Consider the following 21,378-nt stretch of genomic DNA (forward strand, 5'->3'; position numbering starts at 1 on the left):
CCTTTCCTATTTTTTTTTAAATGTTATTTAGGGCCTGATCCTGATACCTTCAAACATTTCAGACACCAGGGAAAACACAGACAGAGAGACAAATGAAAGAGAGAAGAACCACTTAGCAGTATCCAAAACTAACGATTTATGTATTTTTATAAGCCAGTAGCACACGTTAGTTTCACAACAAATTTCGTTTGGTAAAACCTCATAGTCACAGTATCTGGTTGTCCTTCATACAGTCTACTGTAAACGCTAAGTCTTGCTAACCTGAAGTCTCATTATATAGATGGCTGTGGGTAACATACATACTAAAAAGCAGAAGGAAAATTCACAAAACATTATTATACAATAAGGAAAGAAGACAGTTTGCTCAGAGAAACTAAGCCTCTATTCAAAAATATAACCTTGTGTAATTTCCCCTTTCTTTTTGACACCAAAATGTCATTAAATGTTTTCAGGTCCCTTTGGATAGCTATATTTCCGGGCAGTTTTGTCAACCAAAAGGTTCTTGCCAGGGTTCTTGTCAATGGTCAAGGTGGCAAGATCAGGGTGACCCACACCATGCTGTCTGGTAAGAACCTACATAATATGATACAGCAGAGAATTCAATTACTTCTGAACATCACAACAGGAGGGAATCAACAGAGCTGCAAATGGCTTGGATATTTTCATTCATGTACATATACCTCTGAGTGACGGAAAGTTCTGTCTCTAGAAGGCAGTACCTCACAGAGAGAGTTACATTGATATAATGCTGATTTATACTCCTATATCAGACCTAGAATGTTTATCTTCCAGATATTTTTTTCACATTATGACAGGTTCTGTATGTGGATATTATATATTGGGATTGGAAAAGGTTCAGAAAAGGGCAACAAAAATTATTAGGATTATGGAACGGCTGCCATGTGAGAACAGATTAATAAGACTGGGTCAGCTTGGAAAAGAGACGACTAAAGGGGGATATGATAGAGGTCTATAAAATCATGACTGGTGTGAAGAAAGTAAATAAGGAAGTGTTATTTACTCCTTCTCATAACACAAGAACTAGGGGTGACCAAATGAAATTAATAGGCAGCAGGTTTAAAACAGACAAAAGGAAGTATTTTTCACACAACACACAGTCAACCTGTGGAACTCTTTGCCAGAGGATGTTGTGAAGGTCAAGACTATAACAGTATTTAAAAAAAAAACTAGATAAATTCATGGAGGATAGGTCCAACAATGGCTATTAGCCAGGATGGGCAGGGATGGTGTGCCTAGCCTCTGTCTGCCAGAAGCTGGGAATGGGCAATGGGATGGATCACTTGATAATTACCTGTTCTGTTCATTCCCTCGGGGGCACCTGGCATTAGTGACTGTCAGAAGACAGGATAGGATACCGTACTAGATGGACCTTTGGTCTGACCCAGTATGGCCATTCTTATGTTCTTACTGTGATTCTTATGAACAGACCTGAGCGCTGTATGTAGTATGATTGCCCATAATTTCCTCAATTTCATCCAGCCCATTCTACCTCACAGTTGACAAAATGTTATCTTATCGTCTTATGAATTTAAAATTGTTGTAGCCAGGCAGTACAAAATGCAGGCCACCATTTTTTACTCAAGGAGTGAATCCCCATGTCTTTTTTAAATGTTTAAAAATGCTTTGTGTTGAAAAAGTATGTGAGCTTTGGAAATGTCAAATATGCTTTAGAATGCAAATCAAGACTTGTAAAGCTATGAACGCCTTCAGAAGATTCACACCTTAGGTGGAATGAATCCAAAATGTCAGTCACAGCAAAATAATTTTGTTACCATTCTAAAAGGTTTTTTAAAATAATTTTAAAATAAAGCCATTGAAAGCTTTTAAACTGGCCAGGATAGAGTGAACTGGATAGTTTTCACACACAGTGAATCCAAGCAGGTGTGGCAGAATTCCATGTCTAACATAAATTTCATGCCATTGTCTGCATTTGAAATGCTACAGCAACAAGCTGCAGCCATGCCACTGCAGCGCTTCAGTGTACACACTACATATACTGATGAGAGAGGTTCTCCCATTGGTGTAGGTAATCCATACAGCCCTGCGTGGATAAAAGTTTATATCTGTGGATGCAGATATCCGCAGATATAAATCGGTATCCGTGGAACCGCAGGGTTGTCCCAGGATCTGCAGTGGCGAGAGAAACAGACCATGTCCCTGGTAGCACTCTTGTGTTCAAGTGGCACTCATGCCCCCAGACAAGAGACAAAGAGAGCTGTGTGGAAGCGATGGGGGCAGGGCTACAGGTGGGGCAGCCGTGCCGGAGGAGCTGCCGGCACAGGGCACTGGCTCCTGGGAGCGGCGGCCCCTCACTCTGCTCCTTTCAACGCTGTGGTTCCCGGGAGAGCCCTGTGGTTCTAACTCAATGGAAAAATTCTTTCACCAACCTAGTGCTGTCTACACTGGGGGGTTAGATCACGTTAACTACGTCGCTTGGGGATGTGGATTTTTCACACCTCTGAGCAATGTAGTTGGACTGACCTAATTTTTAATGTAGACCAGGCTGCAGGGACTAAGCCACAGGAGTTCATAGTTCTGCATGCTATAAAAATGACAGCTAGTCAATCAGCAAAAATGTTATGATACTGAAAATGGACATTTTACTGTACATATAACTCAAACAATTATTGTTCTGGCCCTAGAAGTAAAAGAATATTCCACTGTAACCATCTAACACTATAGCTTGCTATATAGTGTTACAGGCCATTAGCTAATAATCATTTTATAAACAGCGGATGCTTTTCCTTTTATTATAGTAATTGGTAAGATTATATATGAAACAGATTGTGTGACACAGTGTGGCAGGATTATAAAATGATGTAGTCCCTTTAGGTTTGAAGCCACACAAGATGACTATCATGCATACTAGTGACAAGCAGTTATTTGTCCATGGTTTCAAGCTGTACCAAATCACAACCGTATACTGTGAAAATCAATTAACTCTTGGATTTCTATATCCATTGTTAAATTAGCTGTTTAAACTTTTAACTTGTGTAATTTAGGAAACTGTGGCTTCCAAATGCAATGCACAGTTGCTTCTAACCAACTGCTGTAAACTTATTTACTCAGTGTATTTTCTTATTATACCATTGCCCAGCTTTGGTTAACTACAGAACATTTCTCACTATGAATATAATGAAAATGGGGATTTCCAAAAGGCCAAACTGTAAAGAGACAGAGGAAGGAATAAAAGAAACTCAGCTGGAATATGAAGGCTTTCTAGTGGACAGTTACTTCTGGTCATTCACTTAAAATGACTTGCTGTAAGTGACAGCTTTTCTTAAAGCCTTCCAGATCTAGTATGATGTACCAGCCTGCATATGACTTTTTCCAGTACATGCTTATTGAAATATTAAATCATAAAAACCTATTTTCAAATAACATGAGTCTAATTTAAACCCATAACATGGTTGTCACATTCCTATACACTATGGACACAAGGAACTTCAAAGTAGAATGAAATGCGGAACTCCTCCCTGCTCCATAAACACTGACCCCTAAAGCCATAAGCTTTTAGCTATAAGTATGACTGGGCCTGTGTCACATATATACACAGTTCTGTTCCCACGGAGCAGATTGCAGTAGTACAAACACACCTGCTAATACAAGACATTATATAAGATAGCTCTCTTATTGGGAACACTCTGGTATTTGTGTTTAAGAATAAATGACTCAAGAACACAGCATATTTCAAGGGTCCTTACTGACTCAGCCCAGGTTGCTTTACAGGGTTTGTACGGCTTGCAAACTTTTCAAACTTTCCAATTAATTACTGCAAACTTTTCAAACTTTCCAATTAATTATTTCCCCTCATAATCAGGTAAAACTCATGTAATTCCCTACCACACTGCCATTCATGGGACTGTGCTGCTGGGAAAGGGAATTGCTAATGTACCAACACAATATTGGTTACAGTACCAACCAGCTCCATTTCAGGGGTTGGGCAGGAAGAGAGCAACAGGAGCTATGTAACCTAAAGATTGTCAAAGACTGTGAAAAGGAGAATAGATCAAAATACCATCACTATGGTAAGGCAGGAGGACCACTACAGCACTGGTTATGACAAGGCAAGTTCCTGAGCCACCAAATCTGAATTTCAAACTCCAAAAAGTATGGAATTGTTTCTGGGATTCTGCTTTGGCCTATTATGGATAGAGCTGGGTAACCTGCATTCACCCTTATGTGCATGGTTTGGGTAAAAATACTTGTAAATTAATACACTGATTTGCATGAAAGTCCAAAATTACTGTAGAAAGGAATCGAGTGAGGCCCAAAGACCTTTGTCCTTACAAAAACAGTATGGCAAGGGGGGAGTGGCCATGAGAGCATGTAGTTCACTAATCCTTCTAGCAGATGTGACTGCTATTATGTATGCTATCTTTATAGAAAGATGAAACCAGGAACACTCAGAGAGGTTCAAAGGGAGGAGATAAATTTAAAGGAGCTGGGTTTCATCGTGGCGGGTACAAATTCAATAAACTTTTAAAAAATCTTTTGACTAAGGAGTGTGAGAAAACAAATTTACTGTCAATATGAATATGAAAAGCTGCTATCACTGCTAAATGGACCTTACGTGGAGAGACAGACAAACCCATAGTTTTTAAGTGCAATAAATATTTTAAAGTGTAATGAATAGAAGCCAAGACTAGGACAACGCCCTTATTAGACACCCATATAACATTTTTTTCCACTTCAAGCTATAACATTTTCTAGCAGTCTGCTTCCTAGAATTAAAACACGTTGCACCTCAACAGAACAAGAATTTTCTAAACCTGTCATATTTCTATCGCCCAAACCATTAGATGAAATGACTGGGGTTCTGGGTACCAATGCTGTTTTGGCCACGCAGAGTCAAGTAAGATCCTCTTGGCCAAGTCCTGTTTTGTTTTCTTAACTACCTTTAATAGTAATGGGAATGGAGGAAAGGCATGCATTAGGCCTCTCTCCAACTGAGGAGGAACACATCTTGAACAAACTTGAGGGCACTTGATATTGAACCTGATAGCAAAGCAGGTCTATGGCCAGAAAGACCTAAAGCTAAAAAAAAGTGCTGAATCACCAAATGTTTTGGAGACCACTTGTGTATCTGCGAGCATCCCTGCTCATCTGATCCACACTCTCAACAATCAAATAAATGTTATACAAGATACACCAGTTCCAAAGTTTTATTACCTCCTTGCAGAGTCGAGGCAACATTGTTTGTTTATGTAGTACATTACAGACATATTGTCTATTGCTACTTGAATTCTGTAATTGTGGAAGGAAGGATAGGAAGATTAATAGCTTTCAGTTCTAACACATTTATATGAAAAGGGGATTCTTGGTGCCTCCAAATACCCCAAATGAAAAAACTGTTTTTAGATGTGCTCCCTAGCCATTCTGGAAGAGTTTGACACAGTAGGAGATAAACAGGGTTGAATAAAGCTCCTTTGATAACATTCACTGGTTTCAGCCATCACCTTAGAGATATTCATATTTTTCTCAGAACGGTGAGTATCTTTAACACACTGCCCAGGCTGGCTTTGAGATTTCTTGAAACCCAATGTTGAAGCGTCCTCATTTTGAGCCTGACATAGATTATCATATACATTGCTGAGGCCATGAGACCTAGTCGAATCAAGTTGTTGAGAGAGTTCATGAAGTTTCTGAATATTGTTGTGCAGCTTCATGAACCTTTCCTCTGGGAGGAAATCTTTCCTTTTTTTGAACTGAGAATTGCCCCAATGAAGGAGATTTTTTGAGAAGGAGATAGGAGAGACTTCTTTTAATCTATTAAAAGACAGTTTCTCAAACAGAAAATCAGTAATTTGAGTGACACTTTTCAATTCCTCTTCAGAGGAAGTCTTTAGAAACCAGTCTTTAGAAGTCATCTAAGTATGGGAAAATAAAAATTCCTTGTCTCCTCAGATATGCTGCTACAAGAGACAGGCATTGGTAAAGACTCTGGGTGTAGGGGAGAGGTCAAATGGCAACACTCTGTATCAGAAATGATATTGACCAAGTGTAAAGCAAAGATATTTGTGATGAGAAGGTCTTGTAGAAATAAGGAAGTACACATCCTTGAGATCGAGAGCAGCAAGCCAAACTAGAGTAGAAAGGAAGGGGGATAATTAATTACAAAGGTTAGCGTTCTGAACTGAAACGTTCTGATGTATCTATTCAGTCTTCTGAGACCAAGAAGTGGTTTGAGTCCTCCGTCCAATGGGATCAGAAAATAATGAGTATTAAAATTCCCTGCTTTGGGAACTTACTGGGAATTCCTCTGTTGCTCCTACTTGTAATAGAGCTTTTATTTTACTCTGGGTATCTTCTTGTAGAATGGTCTCTGATAAAGGAGAGGGGAAGGGGATTGTATGGAGGAAGGGATTTAAACTGAATGGTATAACCTTCCTTCTTTGTGTCTAAAACGCATCTATCTAAGGTAACTGTTTTCCATACATTGTAAATATGAGACAAATGGTCTCTAAAGATATGGATGGCATTTTCTAAGACTGCTTCAAAACTCTTGACTGGTATATCAAACCTTGGTCTGATGCTGGGTAATGAGAATATACCTGAAGAATTTTTATCGCCCCTTCAATATAAGAGATCTGGACTTGGATCTTTGTACCACTGCTACCACAACAAGTGAATCAGAGGGAGGTGAACATGGAAACAAGAAAACCCTGTTTATGGAATCTGGTATAGTTTGTCGCCTTTTTTGAAATTGGCTGACACAAAGATGGATTGGACCAGACTGCTTTTGCTGGTTGTCAAAGCCCTTCTAATATTGGTAAAGATATTTTATTTCTTGTAGGACCTAATATTTTGAAAACCAGGATGGTTATTTTAAAATTGACGCTATTCTGGCTACTAGTTCAAGGAACTGAATAGCATTTTCTGAAGGAGAACACACTCCTACATTCTTGGCCAGAGATGAACCACTATCTAATTCAATTTCTTGTTTTTGAAATTCAACTGGAGGGGATGTATCTCCCTCTTCTTCCAAAAGTGTATCTTGTACTAAGTTACTGTATCTATTGGTTCTGATTGTATAGGACCCAATCACCTCAGATTCACAGATTTAGGCTTTCCTTTATCAGGAACCAAACAGTCAGACTTTCCTATAGGGCAAGGATAAGTGGGAATTGGTCAGTATGGCCAAGGCATCTATAGTGGCATGTGCCAGTTCTGCCAGTTGCTCCAGTCCAGCATCATATCATGTGCCTGTTGCATAGAAGGTCCTGGAGTGTCCATCTAGGGAGGAAAACCCTGCCTCAGGGAAGTTTGTTGAACTTTGGGTAACATTACTGGATCCAATTCCTGAGTGCGAATCTGATCCTGGATCTATTGTTCTTCATGTCCACTGGGGAAAGTAATCAGCTTAATCTGCAGCAAGGGAAATTTAGATTCAATATTAGGAAAACTTTCTAACCTTAAGGATAGAAAAGTACAGAAATAAGTTACCAAGAAAGGCTGTGGAATCCCTGTCAGTTGAGGTTTTAAAGAATATGTTGGACAAACACCTGTCAGGGACGGTCTAGGTCAGTGGTTCTCAGCTGTGTGCTTAAGGCCACAGGGCCCACATGGCTGGGGTCCAGGCCGCCAGGGCTGCCTGGCCTTGTGGGGCCCAGGGCTGCTGGGGCTGCTCTGCCTTGCCGCATGGTGGGGCCTGGGGCTGCTCTGCTGCCCAGCTCTGCAGTGGAGTCCGCTCCTGGCCCCGCTCTGTTGAGCGGTCTCTGGGTTGGGGCAGGCACTGGGCATAGAGAAGCGCAATGGTTCTCAACCTGTGGCCCAGGCAACACACTGTGGGCCGCATATGTGGCCCACAATGATAAGTAGGTTGAGAACCACTGGTCTAGGTATACTTAGTCCTGCCTCATCATGGGGAGATGGACTAGACGACATCTTGAGGTTCCTTCCAGCCCTACATTTTTATGATTCTACAGTGGCCAGTCAAAGTCTTCCATTAAGCCATGAGGTAGACGGAAACATATACAATGAATATGGCGGGATCCCAGTGAATGGTCGAACATCACAACACAAAGCCTTCTAGAAAATCTTTCATATTATTTTCTTTGGGCCCGAGCACACATGGTCAGGCCTTGATGTCATTTTCTTCCAGGTAGAAATAGCTGTTTGCAAACATCAAAAGAAGCATTTTTTATTACTCAAAAATATCCTGGTCAATTTTGCATTTGAGCAGAAATGGTAACCACTCTCCTCCTCCCTTCCCCACCAAAAAACCCACCCCAAAACAAAATATAAACAAAGCTATTTGCACTCTGGTTCTAAATATTTTTTAACAACGTAGAACATATTTTAAGATTACAATTACATGTTCCAGTGGAAAACAAAAATATCGTTTTGAGTTGCATATTCGTGCATGTAGACACTATAGACTTAATTAAATGTTTTTTGTTTACCAAGACTAATAAAGTGTAACAAAGCTAAATCCAATGCATAACAACTTAATTATGTCTCAGAGGTAACCATTTTGCCCAGTTTCAGTGAGCAAGAGTATTTATTTGTGCTGACAAAAACAGTCCACTAATACTGAATACTCTGCTGGAGCACTTCAGAGTAATATATTGGGAAACTGATAAAGTAGGTAGATGTAATGGAGTTAAGATTAAATAAAAATAAAAATATATTAACTAAAATAGTGTTTTGGGAGAATAGTTTTACCAAAAAAAAAAAAAGTTATAATGCCACAGTAACTTCACTTTCAACATTACTTAACACAGGGCTAGATTTGTCCCTGGTATATCCTCACTGATGTCAGTGAGGTTAAATCAGTGATGAGTGTGGTCCACTCTGGATACCTACTAATTTCTCTCTCAGACACATGTACAACAAAGGAGATTTTGGTTTTACCTTGAATACTGAATTTCTGCATAGTGGGCTAACTAATCTGAAATGGGCTTCTCCCTAGTTATCTCCTAATGGTGAGTCCCATCCAAATGGTTGTTAGGCTTTTCAGGTTCTAGCCTCCTCCCATGTAGAACAGCCTGACTAAAGAACAAGTTGATAACTTTCTCTGCACCTATAGCAAATAACTCCGGAATAAAAACCAACCACAATTTGAGCAATATCTACATTGCTGAGGCTTCCAGATTGTTGGTCCCATTCTGCAGAAATTCAGTTAAGAACCAAAATGCCTTTTTTGCTAAGCTGGAAACCCATCTGAAATGGGCTATAAACAGCAGTACCCTGTTCTTCCTGCACCATAATATAAGAATAAGGGGACAGTCAATAACATAAAAAGGTGAGAAATTCAAAACAGATAAAAGGAAATACTTTTTCAAACAATGTGTAATTGGGCCATGGAACTGATTGCCACATGAAATCATTAAATCCAGAAACTTAACAAGATTTGAAAAGAGATTGGGCATTCATATACATATCAAGAATATTCAGAGTTACCATAATTAATGGCAACAAAATGTTGTGGAAAGCATATTAAACCCCATGTTATAGGGAGTAAGCCAATCTTTGACTACAAAAAATAAGCATGAGATCTATTATGGGGCATACTCTAAAGTTCTTATATGTTCCTCTGAAGCCCCTGGTACGGGCCACTGTTGTTAACAGGATATTGGACTAGATGGACTCCAAGTCTGATCCAGCATGACAATTCATATGTTTCTTGTACTTAAATTCCAAGGTGAAATCCGGACACCATTTAAATACATCTAAATTTCTCCGTTAAACTTAACAGGACTACGATTACACCCCAAGATTTTAGAAAGAGCCTGCTTGAATGACTGGACCACTGGGTCTCAGGAGAGCAGAGCTGCAATTTGGAGCAGGTCCAAAGGGACCCAGCCAACAAGGTTAACAGCAGTAAGTAATCACGACCTGAGTAGGCAATTAGTATCAGGGATCCTAGGACCAATTTTTCCTTCCTCAAAAGATAGGTAACGTGTATGTGAGGGGACATGCCCCTCAACCTCCCATGGTTGAGAATGCTTCCATGGTCCAAGCAATGAGCTCCTTGTATCGACTGCAGAAACTCAGAACATGGTGAGGCTTACACTCTCTGATATTGCAAAAAGTCATTATTGGATTCACCCAATGATTACAGGCCAAATTGAGGATCTCCTGGTTTGGCATCAGTTGTTCTGGGAGCAGAGTCTGGGATTTAGCCAATCCACTTGGAAATGAAGAGATCCCACCAAGTGAGTCACACTGGCCTCATCTTCACAAGGAATAAAGGTGTGTTTTTAATATGTGTTAACTGATAGAAGTCAACTAATGTGCTAAAATCTTAGTGAAGACAGGCAATTAATATTTTTTCACGTTAGCTGGTTGAAGGAAACCCTAGACTCTCCTCTGTGCTCTACCTTCACCATCTTACATGTTAAAACTTACAACTCACCAACCGTAATCAGGATACAGGAGAATGTGACCTTTGTTGTCACAGTCTTCCTTCATTGCCTCCCCTTTGCCAGAGTCTTTCACTGTGGCATGGAAAGGCTCTTGCACCAGGACACCACACTGCTAAAAACAGTAGAGTTGATATGGAGGCACTACTGAGGATGCAGAGATCCATGCAGGGTACTGGCCTATCTCTACTATACTTACCTAAGCTGGGGCTCACTTTCTACATTGCTGTTTATACCCATGCTAGCTGGGTGAGCACTGTCTGCAGTCTACATGCTGTGTGCTTGAGTAGACCTACCCATAGTGGACAAGTGTTCTGTGTATTATGTACTGAACTTTTTCATAATATCCAGATGGTTTTCAGATTTGCTCTGTATCTTATGGTATGGATGTGAAAAATGAACTGTAGGACCCTGCCATGCAACATGATACTGTAAGATATAAGATCATATTTCTGCTGTGCCAATCCTAGTTCCAATGGCTATTAAGAAAAAAGAATTAAAACTTCAAATTTTTATGAACTTACGTGATACAGTGGAACAGTGTTGCTTTCAGCTAGTGAGAAATTCAAGACATCTTGCTGCCCAGGTTCCAGCCTAACGCTAACAGTAGATGTCAACATAGATGGGCTAATTGGATAGTTCGGGCTACTTGTGTTTTTGCCCTTTTTCCTTGACCTGCGGCCTGTGTCTCTCTTGTTGTCTTTCTGTGTCATAGGCTCTTCTTGGATCACCAAGATCTTGTCATCACTCAGGTATCGCAGGAGTGAATTCTCCGAATCAGTTGTTGAAGGAAGAAGAAAAGAAATATGAATAAGACAAAAAAACAAACACACAAAATATAACCAGGCTACACTTTTATACTTACCCACTCAAGCACACGTCTGTGCAAAAATAAAGCCGCACCTTAAACAGGGTAATAATGGATGTTGCAATATGACATTTCAAATGGAGACTACAACCTGCAGTCTTTTATTCACGTGGGTGTTGTCTAGAGAGTGTTTTACTAAGACATGGTAAATGGAACACAGCTATTATCTCAATCTTTCACAGCCCTTTGATCCAAAATGCTTGCTGCTCTTGAGAAAAGCAGTCCTTACTAAGTCAGAGTTCACTAGCATACAGGGGGCCACATAAAGCCATTGTTCTATAATGGCATGGTAACTACAAGTGAACATTACCTTGTTTCTTTCCCCCTGGAAACAGATGGAGACAACAGTAATTGATTCTGCGGTTTCATTTACAGCACAAAGCCTCAAAAAATCTTGACTTTTTTTTGAGTTAACAAATACGCTGGACTTTGTGCATTAAAGCTGTGAATCACTGAGACTCCTACTCCGATAGTTTTTCTCAAACTGTAAGCCCTTATCAGCTCTCGGCTGAACAATTCTGGAGCCCCGTCTTTTTCAATTTTTTTGGCTATGCAGTTTAGTTAACTCTTTCAGTACATTTTAGACTACAGCATAATATATGCCCACAGATACTCTAATGAAAGCAAATGTGCCATCATCTAGCAATGAGGTTCTCTGATGGTTCTCTTTTAGGTTTGTATAGCTGACAGATCCAAAATCCTGCCTAGCGGATTCTAGAATGTTAGTCATGAAGACATTTGACTACAAGATTTTGAGAAGGGTATTTGGTAGAGCTGGTCAGAAGTTTTCTGATGGAATGTTTTTCTGCTGGAAAATGTTTCGATCAACCCCAAATGAATTTTTTAAATTTTGTTTTTCAGGAAATTTTAAATATTTTTGTTTTCATTGTGTTTCATAATGCAGATTCACCTTTGAAATGGCCGCCCAGCTCTAGTGTTTTGGAAAAGTATGGCTTCCTGTACTTGGATCAACAGTAATTAATAAAAGTTAACAAGTAAATCAGAACAGTAACTGAGCTTAAGATGACAGGTTTCAGAGGAACAGCCATGTTAGTCTGTATTCGCAAAAAGAAAAGGAGTACTTGTGGCACCTTAGAGACTAACCAATTTATTTGAGCATGAGCTTTCGTGAGCTACAGCTCACTTCATCAGATGCATACCAAAGAAAAGGAGTACTTGTGGCACCTTAGAGACTAACCAATTTATTTGAGCATGAGCTTTCGTGAGCTACAGCTCACTTCATCAGATGCATACCAAACGGTATGCATCTGATGAAGTGAGCTGTAGCTCACGAAAGCTCATGCTCAAATAAATTGGTTAGTCTCTAAGGTGCCACAAGTACTCCTTTTCTTTTTGAGCTTAAGATAACTGTGCATGGAGGAAATAATCATTCTATAGGCTTCCACAGACTTCCATCATAGTTCCCTCCCATTGTTTGTCCCTGTCTGCCCGCACAGTGTCGAAAGGCAACTAACACCGCCAGGCTGCTGCTGGCCACCAACATAACGCAGCCGCCTCCTGTTTCCCAGCTACAGCATGGGCAGGAAGGGGTTAACACTTAGGGCCCAGAGAACCTGACTGCAGAGGTTTCAGCAGCCACAGAGCCTGCCCAGAGAGGTGGCTCAGCAGGGGAAGGTGCCTAGAGGATGGAGCAGCCCTGCGCTCCCTGGGGACAGGACCTAGGGCGGTGGGGGTGGGGACGGGCAAAGAGGGTGCTGATCCCCTGCCCAGGGGGCTGCTGTGGAGCCCACAGGGTCGGGGTGGGACCAGGCTGGAAATTGCTTCCCCCCCACTCCAGAGCTTAGCGCAGGGCTTTGGCACATGCAGGGCTCAGCTCCTCCTGGCCTACAAACCGGGTCCGAGGGTCTTGGGCTTTCCCAGGGTGCCACCCCAGCAACAAAGTCAGCACCACTGACTAGGCTGCTAAAAGCCCAGTCGGCAGCGCAGTGGGGCAAAAGCAGGCTCCCATCCCTATGTGGCTCCCAGAAGCGGCAACATGTCCCTCTGGCCGAGGGGCAGCCACGGGGACTCCGTGTGCTGTCCCCGCCCTGAGTGCTGGCTCCTCAGCTCCCATTGGCCAGGAACCATGGCCAAGGGGAGCTGCGGGGGTTGCGCCTGTGGGTCCAGGAAGTGTGCAGAGCCCCCTGGCCCCTCCACCTAGGAGCTGAACATGCCGCCACTTCTGAGAGCTGCCTGAGGTAAGCACTAACTGGCCGGAGCCAGCATCCTACACCCTCTCCTGCACCCCAACCCCTTGCCCCAGCCCTGAGCCCCCTCCCACACCCAAACTCCCTCCCAGAGCCTACACCCAACATCCTCTTCCCACACCCCAACCTCCTGTCCCAGGCCTGAGCCCACTCCTGCACCCAAACTCCCTCCTATAGCCCTCACCCCCTCCCACATCCCAACCTCCTGTCCCTGCCCTGAGCCCCCTCCTGCGTTCCAAACTCTTCATTTCTGGCCCTACCCTGGAGCCTGCACCCCCTCCCACATCCCAACCCTCTGCCCCAGCCTGGTGAAAGTGAGTGAGGGTGGGGTAGAGCGAGCAATGGAGGGGGGATGGAGTGAGCAGGGGTGGGGCCTCAGAAAGGGGCAGGGCAGGGAGCAGGGCAAAGGTGTTCAGTTTTGTGTGATTAGAAAGTTGGCAATCCTACTGAGAGCCTGCATGCACCAGGGGCTGCGCTGAGAGACTGGCAGGTGGAGGGGCCGAGCCCTGCATGCTGCAGCTTCACTCCACCACCAGCCTTGCACACTCACCCACATCATCAGTCACTGGACCGCCTCACTCACTACAGGTGGGTGAGCAGCTGGCGAGCAGGGATCCTCATGGCGGGGAAGCAGAAAATATAGGACAATTTACCCACTTTTAAGAAATGTTGGGACACCTGCAGGAGGGCTTAAAAATTTGACTGTCCTGTTAAAAATGGGATATCTGGTCACCCTACCACTAACAGCTAAGAGAGATGAGGAACAGTCGGCAAGTTTCATCCACCACCAATCAAAGCTGAAACGTGACAAATACATTCTTTTAGCTATTGGTACTATTTCTACCACCAACCTTCTTCCCGAAGGCCCAACCCTGAATCCTTTTTTCTCCAAAATACTCACTGAAATCAGTGGCAGCTTGAACACTCAGGGACTGCCAGACTGAGCCTTGATGTTGCAGTTTCATGACTAGGTCATCAAAGTGGACTCTAAGTACATCAGTTTGTATGTATAATGTGGGTATGGAATCATACTGAATGAATATATTTTGAAGTTTTATATATCATTCGCAATTATCTGAGCCATATAGTCACTCGGGCATTTGGAAAGGTATTTTATTTTTTATTACAATTAAAGAGACTAGAACGCCTTAACTGACAGAATTCTATTTTAATTTTCAGGAAAGCAGAAGTAACAGGACAGTTAGTAGACCCTTCCATACTCTCCATGGCACTCATGAGAACTACAGCAGGTGTCTGTGATGCATATTTTCATCTTTTTTAAAGAACAGAGAGAAAAATCTTGGATCACAGCAATGGAGAAGGTACTCACCTCGACTGCCTCTCTTGTACATGTTTGGTTCTTTTGACTCTCCGATCCAGCTGAACTCTGTAGGCATAGAAACAGGCCTCAAGTCACCTGGAAACAATCAAAGAGGAACCATTTTAATTTTTGCAACTCATTAATAAAAGGTTGTTGTATGATAGAATAATTAATGCCTGTAAACTGGTTAAAAAAATCACCCTCCAGTTTTATTAGCATCCATTTATTAAGGTTACAGCTCCCTGAAGCTTTTAAATATCATGGGTCAGATTCTGCTTTTTGTTATGATGATTTAAATGTAAACTCCATTGATTTCAGTGCAGTTATTCCTTATTGTAATTGAGATTAGAGTTTTGCTGTATAGCTATCTCCTGCAAGAGAGTTCCCAGCTCAGCAAGCAGATGATTTTGAATGAAGGAAAAAAAGCTTTCTGAAGTGGCTAACATGCTTTGATAAAATTAGAAAGGTCACTGATTCACCCACAATAATTCAGAGCTCTCAGTCTAAAAACAGTAACATCAATCTTGTAACACATATCTGACTCTGAAAGGTACATGCTGGCTGATGCGGGCATCTTTTACCTACATAGAAAGTGGACTAACTGCAAACGCCTTGAGGAAAACAAAGGACACCTTGTTAAAAACAGAGATTCAGAAATGGTGGTTTCCACTAGTCTGACCTTTACTGTAATATCTGCACTACAACCATGCTGAATGAACCAGTAGTAGTTATGGTAGCAAGGCCATTAAATTAGGAATACTGACTACGGGGGGATAATCTTTTTTGACCTTGATTATCATCATTGAACACACAGAACCACCCTCTAGATCAGGGATGGCCAATCTGTGGCTCCAGAGCCACATGCGGCTCTTCAGAAGTTAATATGCAGCTCCTTGTATAGGCACTGACTCCGGGACTGGAGCTACAGGTGCCAACTTTCCAATGTGCCACAGGGGTGCTCACTGCTCAAACCCTGGCTCTGCCACAGGCCCTGCCCGCAATCCACCCCTTCCCACCCCCACCCCTGAGCCTGCTATGCCCTCGCTCCTCCCCCTTCCCCCAGAGCCTCCTGCATGCCACGAAACTGCCGATCAGGAGGTGCGAGAAGGGAGAGGGAGGTGCTGATCAGTGGGGCTGCTGGTGGGTGGGAGGCTCTGGGAGCTGGTGGGGGAGATGATGGGGAGTTGCTGATGTATTACTGTGGCTCTTTGGCAATGTACATTAGTAAATTCTGGCTCCTTCTCAGGCTCAGATTGACCACCCCTGCTCTAGATCATGAGTCAACTCCTCATGTGTTAGGATATAGATATTCACGCCTGTCTGTAAAGGCCTATACTCTAAGAATTTAGGTGTATTCTTATCTCTTAGCTAGTTCTAGAAGTATAAAAGAAAGAATCAAAATCACTGTCTGCCGCTGTAAAGGCCCTTTCTCACTGACAGTCTGAGGCCCTGTTCTTAGGCTAAGATCTTTGGCTAAGCAGCAGAGGCAGCCATAAGCTGGGAAGCGACTGGTCACATCCTCACATTCCGAACTAGTCACACTGAAAGAAGGTGCTATTGGGCTGTTAGGAATACAATCCTTTCCTGATAATGCCTATCACCTCCAGAGAAAGGGAAGTGCCTAGAAGATGTAAAAGGAAAGTTAGTTTGATAGCATCGTGTCTGGCAAGCTTATCAATAGACACAGCTGGGAAACCCTTATGTCTTTATAGATGTAGTTGTGAAATCCTCACTTCTGTATTGCTTTGTCATTATAGTTCCCACTTTGCTATTGTTTATTTGCATGGTCTCTGTCTGGTTCTGTGATTGTTTCTGTCTGCTGTACAATTAATTTTTCTGGGTGTAAACTAATTAAGGTAATGGGATATAATTGGTTAAATAATCATGTTACAATATGTTAGGATTGGTTAGTTAAATTTCAGTAAAATGATAGGTTAAGGTATAGCTAAGCAGAACTCAAGTTTTACTATATAGTCTGCAGTCAATCAGGAAGTAAGGGGGGAAATGGGAACAGGGAATGGGAGTGGCGAATTGGAATCAGGTTTTGCTAAGGGGGGGATGGGAACAGGGAATGGGCATGGGGAAATTGGAATCATGTTTTGCTAAGGGGGGGGGAATGGGAACAGGGACACAGGTAAGGCTCTGTGGTGTCAGAGCTGGGAAGGTGGACACTAAGGAAGGAAACTGGAATTGTGCTTGCTGGAAGTTCACCCCAATAAATGTTGAATTGTTTGCACCTTTGGACTTCGGGTATTGTTGCTCTCTGTTCATGCGAGAAGGACCAGGGAAGTAAGTGGGTGAAGGAATAAGCCCCCTAGCATCATGGAATGAAAAAAAACATTCCAAAAGCCAAGCTGAGTCTAGTTCTGTGGTCTGCTTGTTTCAGAATCAAGTTATTTTCTGAAACATTAAACATTGCCCAACTATCTTGTTCCTAAAATAATCACATATCTGAAAACACTGTACATAAAAGTTTCTTTTCTTGTTTCCAGTAGCTCATTTCCTCAATTCTACTGTTCATTACTGAAAAAAAGCACTTATGGTGCATAGCTACTGTACTGATGGATGAATGGACTTTGTTATTTATGGATATGTGAAACATCTTCACTGAATGGTCTATATTAACTAAGCTGTCACTAATTTATAATATTACAACATAATAATTAATAATTTATTTTTATAGGAAGATTTCTTTCATAATAATCCTGTCCTATAAATAATAAGATATTATTTACCTTTCTCCATTGTTCTAATGGCACTTTTCCTTAACCATCTTTTTAAAAATATAATTATAATAAAAGGCATTTTGAGTATTTCTTATTTGGATTTTCTCTGACTTGGATTTTTCCTGTTATATTTTCTTAAATACCTTTGGTTTCAGTTTTATGTGTAATGCCTTTCAACATTTGTAAAGACTGGATTGGGCACTGCACCTTAGAAGAACTGAACAAGATTAAGCAGATTGTCAGGTAGGCCAAACTTGACAGCAAGTTTTAGATTTTGTAACAATAAACTTTTACAAAACTCGAGATCAATAAAAATCCTTCTGTGAAGTTAAAAGAAATCATTCAAACTGCAAACATTTTTAAAAAAACAAATAATCATTCTCTTCCAGGGTTTGCAACTCAAACATGGCAGCACTATGCTAAGTGTATAAGATCCTGAAAGTAAAATGGACTAGAAACTGATTCATAATAACTATGAATGCAGTGTCAAATTTGTGTGATAATGCTTTATAGTTATTATTTCTTACCTAGTACAATATGTGAGAGGAATACTCCAGTGCAGGGGCGGTGAGTTATATGGGCCCATGGTGCCCGGGCTCCAGAAAATTCAGGGCCCGGGGGGTTTGGTTTCACCAATGTTCAGGGCCGGGTCTTTCCCCCAGCCCCGCCTTCCACCCCTGCATGCTTCCCCCAACCGTCCCTGCCTGCCCTGGGCAGCAGGCGGCTGCCCCTGCAGCTCTGCACTGTGCTCCCTCGCCAGCTGCTGCTGCTGCCAGCTACAACTTAGGGAGCAGCACTGGGGGCAGGCTGAGATGGCTGCTGTACTTGCGGAGGGAGGAGGTGCATGGCAGCCCTCACCCACCTCAGCAGGCAATTCTGAGTCAACTCTGGGGGGCGACTTATCCTGGCTGGACCTCCTGAGCAGCAGCCTGGGGGGGCTTGGGTGAGTGTCATGCTGGGGGGGCTAGGGAGGGCCCCCCCCCCCCTCGGCTCGCTGCTGCCGGCGGGGAGAGGGCTGAGGGAAGTCCTCCTGTCTGAACCCCTGCCCCAGGCCTGGGGCAGCCTGCCTGCTGCACCCTAAACTCTTCATCCCCGGCCCAGTCCCACACCCCACATCCGAACCCTCTGCCCCAGTCCAGAGCCTGCACCCAGCACCCAACCCCCCTCCCACACCCAAACTCTCTCCCAGAGCTTGCACCTCAAACCCCCTCCTGCACCCAAACTCCCTCCCAGAGCCCACCCCCGACATACAACCCCAGTGCCCCAGCCCAGAGCCTGTACCTAGCACCCAAACTCCATCCCAGAGCCCACACCCAAACTTCCTCCCAGAGCCTGAACCCCGAACTCCCTCCTTTACCCAGACTCCTTTCCAGAGCCTTAGGAAGGTGTGTGTGTGTGTGTGGTGGTGGATGGAGTTGGACCAGTTCTGGGCACCACCAAAAATTATACAAACCTGCCACCCCTGCTCCAGTGGTAGATCTAACTTTCATAAACAGACTCACAGGTACCTCTCTTTTTCGAGGGTTAAACAAAAGTTTTATTTGTCCTTCCGTGAGATGGAAAAGGATGTGCACAAAACACTGCAGGTTTAGCCTCAGCACATGGAGCTTAGCATTCAGGTTCAGGCCACCAGAAGCTTCCAGTGTATAAATTACCCACACTCAAACTCAGGAACTGTTTTTTCTGGCCCATCTCCTGTTCTGACTGGTCCCAGATTCTGCCTTCTTAACAACTTAGTCCAATAAAAGATATCTCTCCCAACTTGTCTCGCTAATATCCTGAGATCAACATGGCTACCACAACCCTGCAAGAGTAAATCAGGGAAATTATTCCCTGAGTTTTCTACCTAATTGTTGTTAAGGCAACCCAACTGATTCCCAGGTGTCAGTATTCTCTGCTGCTCTGTTCAACTGAGAGGAAGAAAGCATGAAAGGAACTAGAATAGAAAAATGCTGCAGCGTAAACAAATATAATAGGGTTGGGGGAAGACAAAACAAGACAATCTTTTCATACTCTATTTGTATCACATTCAGTCCCTTAATCATTCCACAACACAAGAGTCTTATAAACTACAGAAACCTCCTGTAATGGATCCAATCCCACAAAGCACCAGATAACTCTCTCACAATGTGCACGTACTTTACAATACTGATAAAGACAGATTGTAATTTCTTAGGTGCAGGCAAGCTAAATTAAAATGAGGATCCCTATATAGTCTCCCAATAACAGAATTTCTTTCCTTTTTGTTTCTCTTCTTTCCTCTCCACACTTATGTTATTTTATCATTTCTCATTGTATTATCTTTGCCACACGAGACTGTAAATATCATAGGGCAGGACCTTATTCTCTTTAATGTCTGCATAGCACCCATAGCAAAATATATTCAAATAATAGTGAGTGTTGATTTGGCAGAACATAAAACCGCAGATCTGCTAATTTCTACTTGTGTATAAACTTTGTGCAATATGGTCTCTCAGTTTTCACTAAATATAAGTTCTTTAGACTTGGAGAGAATGCCAAAGAGGAAAGGACTCTGACCTTCCAATTTATTGCTGAGCAAGCCCATGCTGAGATTTGGAGAGCATTAGTGCGAACCAGCACAGAGCAATCAGCATAAAAGACAGGAACTTGTGATGGGAGACAAACACAGCTCCAACAAAACAAATTGCTGATTTTGCATACTAATTCTCATAATACAAAGCTCCAAACAAAAGCAAAAACTGTCAAGGTGTACAAAAAAAGTCATGCTGAAATGTTCTCTGAATACCAGGAGTCAATACTGGATTGATAGCAATCCTAGCTATGACTTTAAAAAGGCTTCACTTATGTATGTCATGTGTATCAGCCAACATTAGTATTAGCCATTCACAAAGGTGTTACGGCACTGCTCTGCAGTTAAAAATAAAATCAGACATTTCCTGATTTAGACAGGACACCAGGCTGCTGTATGAAGGAGCTGATTGTTCCTTAGACAGCTTTTAAAATGGAACCAAACAATACTTAGTTTAATTTTTTCTCCTCTTCCTTCCAAATATGTGCCTACTCCCTTTTTAGGGGCTTTAGGAGTCTCATACATTTTGGATTTTAACAGTTTGGCCAGGAGGAGGTGGTTGGATATAGATCTGTTCTGGTAAACAAGTCATAACTAGGGTTCAGAGTCAAGAGTACAGAAATATTATGAAATTTGGAGTCAAAATGGAAGAAATTTCACCATATTAGCTGTTATCAAATTTGTATCAGGACTCTTGTCTGAAATTATAAGGGGTTCAAATCTAATTATTTTGGCTTACCCCTTATTTATAAAAGAACTGTAAAACTATATTGTTACTTCAAGGACATACAAGGTGGGTTTAAACAAAATGAAATTTAAATTTAAACTAGAGATGGAAAGAGTGATCGTTTTTGTCTGATTACAGTTGTTTTGTACAACTCAATATATAGAAAGATTTTTAAAATATTGTAACTTTTATACTAGAATTCTCATGTCAGGTAAAATGCTTTGGGCAAAAATCTGTACTTAAAGATGATTAAAATTGTGAGACATACTTTTCCCCATAAAAAGGACATTTACCTATTGAAAAAATCCTCCAGTAATGAGCTAGAATAGGATATAAACGGACAGTGTAAAAGGTCATGCTCTGCTATAGCTGATTCTCAAATCATGACAAATACAAGAAAAAACAATTACATGCTCATGCTTCTGAGTCAGATACTTATAGATTTTTGTTTATGGGGCAAAAAGCATAGCAATTTACTATAAAACCTCCACATTTTTACCTAGGTTAAATCTTCTATTTGGTATGGGTGGCATACCAGTTTACAACATAAAAATGGCCCTATGCAGAAGATCTGCAAAAGAGGCCTGGAT

General features: G+C 42.0%; 1 protein-coding gene across 1 annotated transcript in view; it reads right to left on the reverse strand.

Annotated features, from left to right (window-relative positions):
* Nucleotides 1-21,378, reverse strand: part of LOC125642683 (connector enhancer of kinase suppressor of ras 2) — a 545,814-nt gene that overhangs the window by 134,776 nt on the left and 389,660 nt on the right. Inside the window, exons 12-13 of the mRNA XM_075132431.1 lie at nucleotides 14,794-14,880; nucleotides 10,913-11,166 (exon numbers count right to left, since the gene is read on the reverse strand). Coding sequence (XP_074988532.1) covers nucleotides 10,913-11,166; nucleotides 14,794-14,880 — 341 coding nt within the window. The remainder of the gene's footprint in view (nucleotides 1-10,912; nucleotides 11,167-14,793; nucleotides 14,881-21,378) is intronic.

Source organism: Caretta caretta, chromosome 9 (genome assembly GCF_965140235.1).
Source record: "Caretta caretta isolate rCarCar2 chromosome 9, rCarCar1.hap1, whole genome shotgun sequence".
Taxonomy (NCBI): domain Eukaryota; kingdom Metazoa; phylum Chordata; order Testudines; family Cheloniidae; genus Caretta; species Caretta caretta.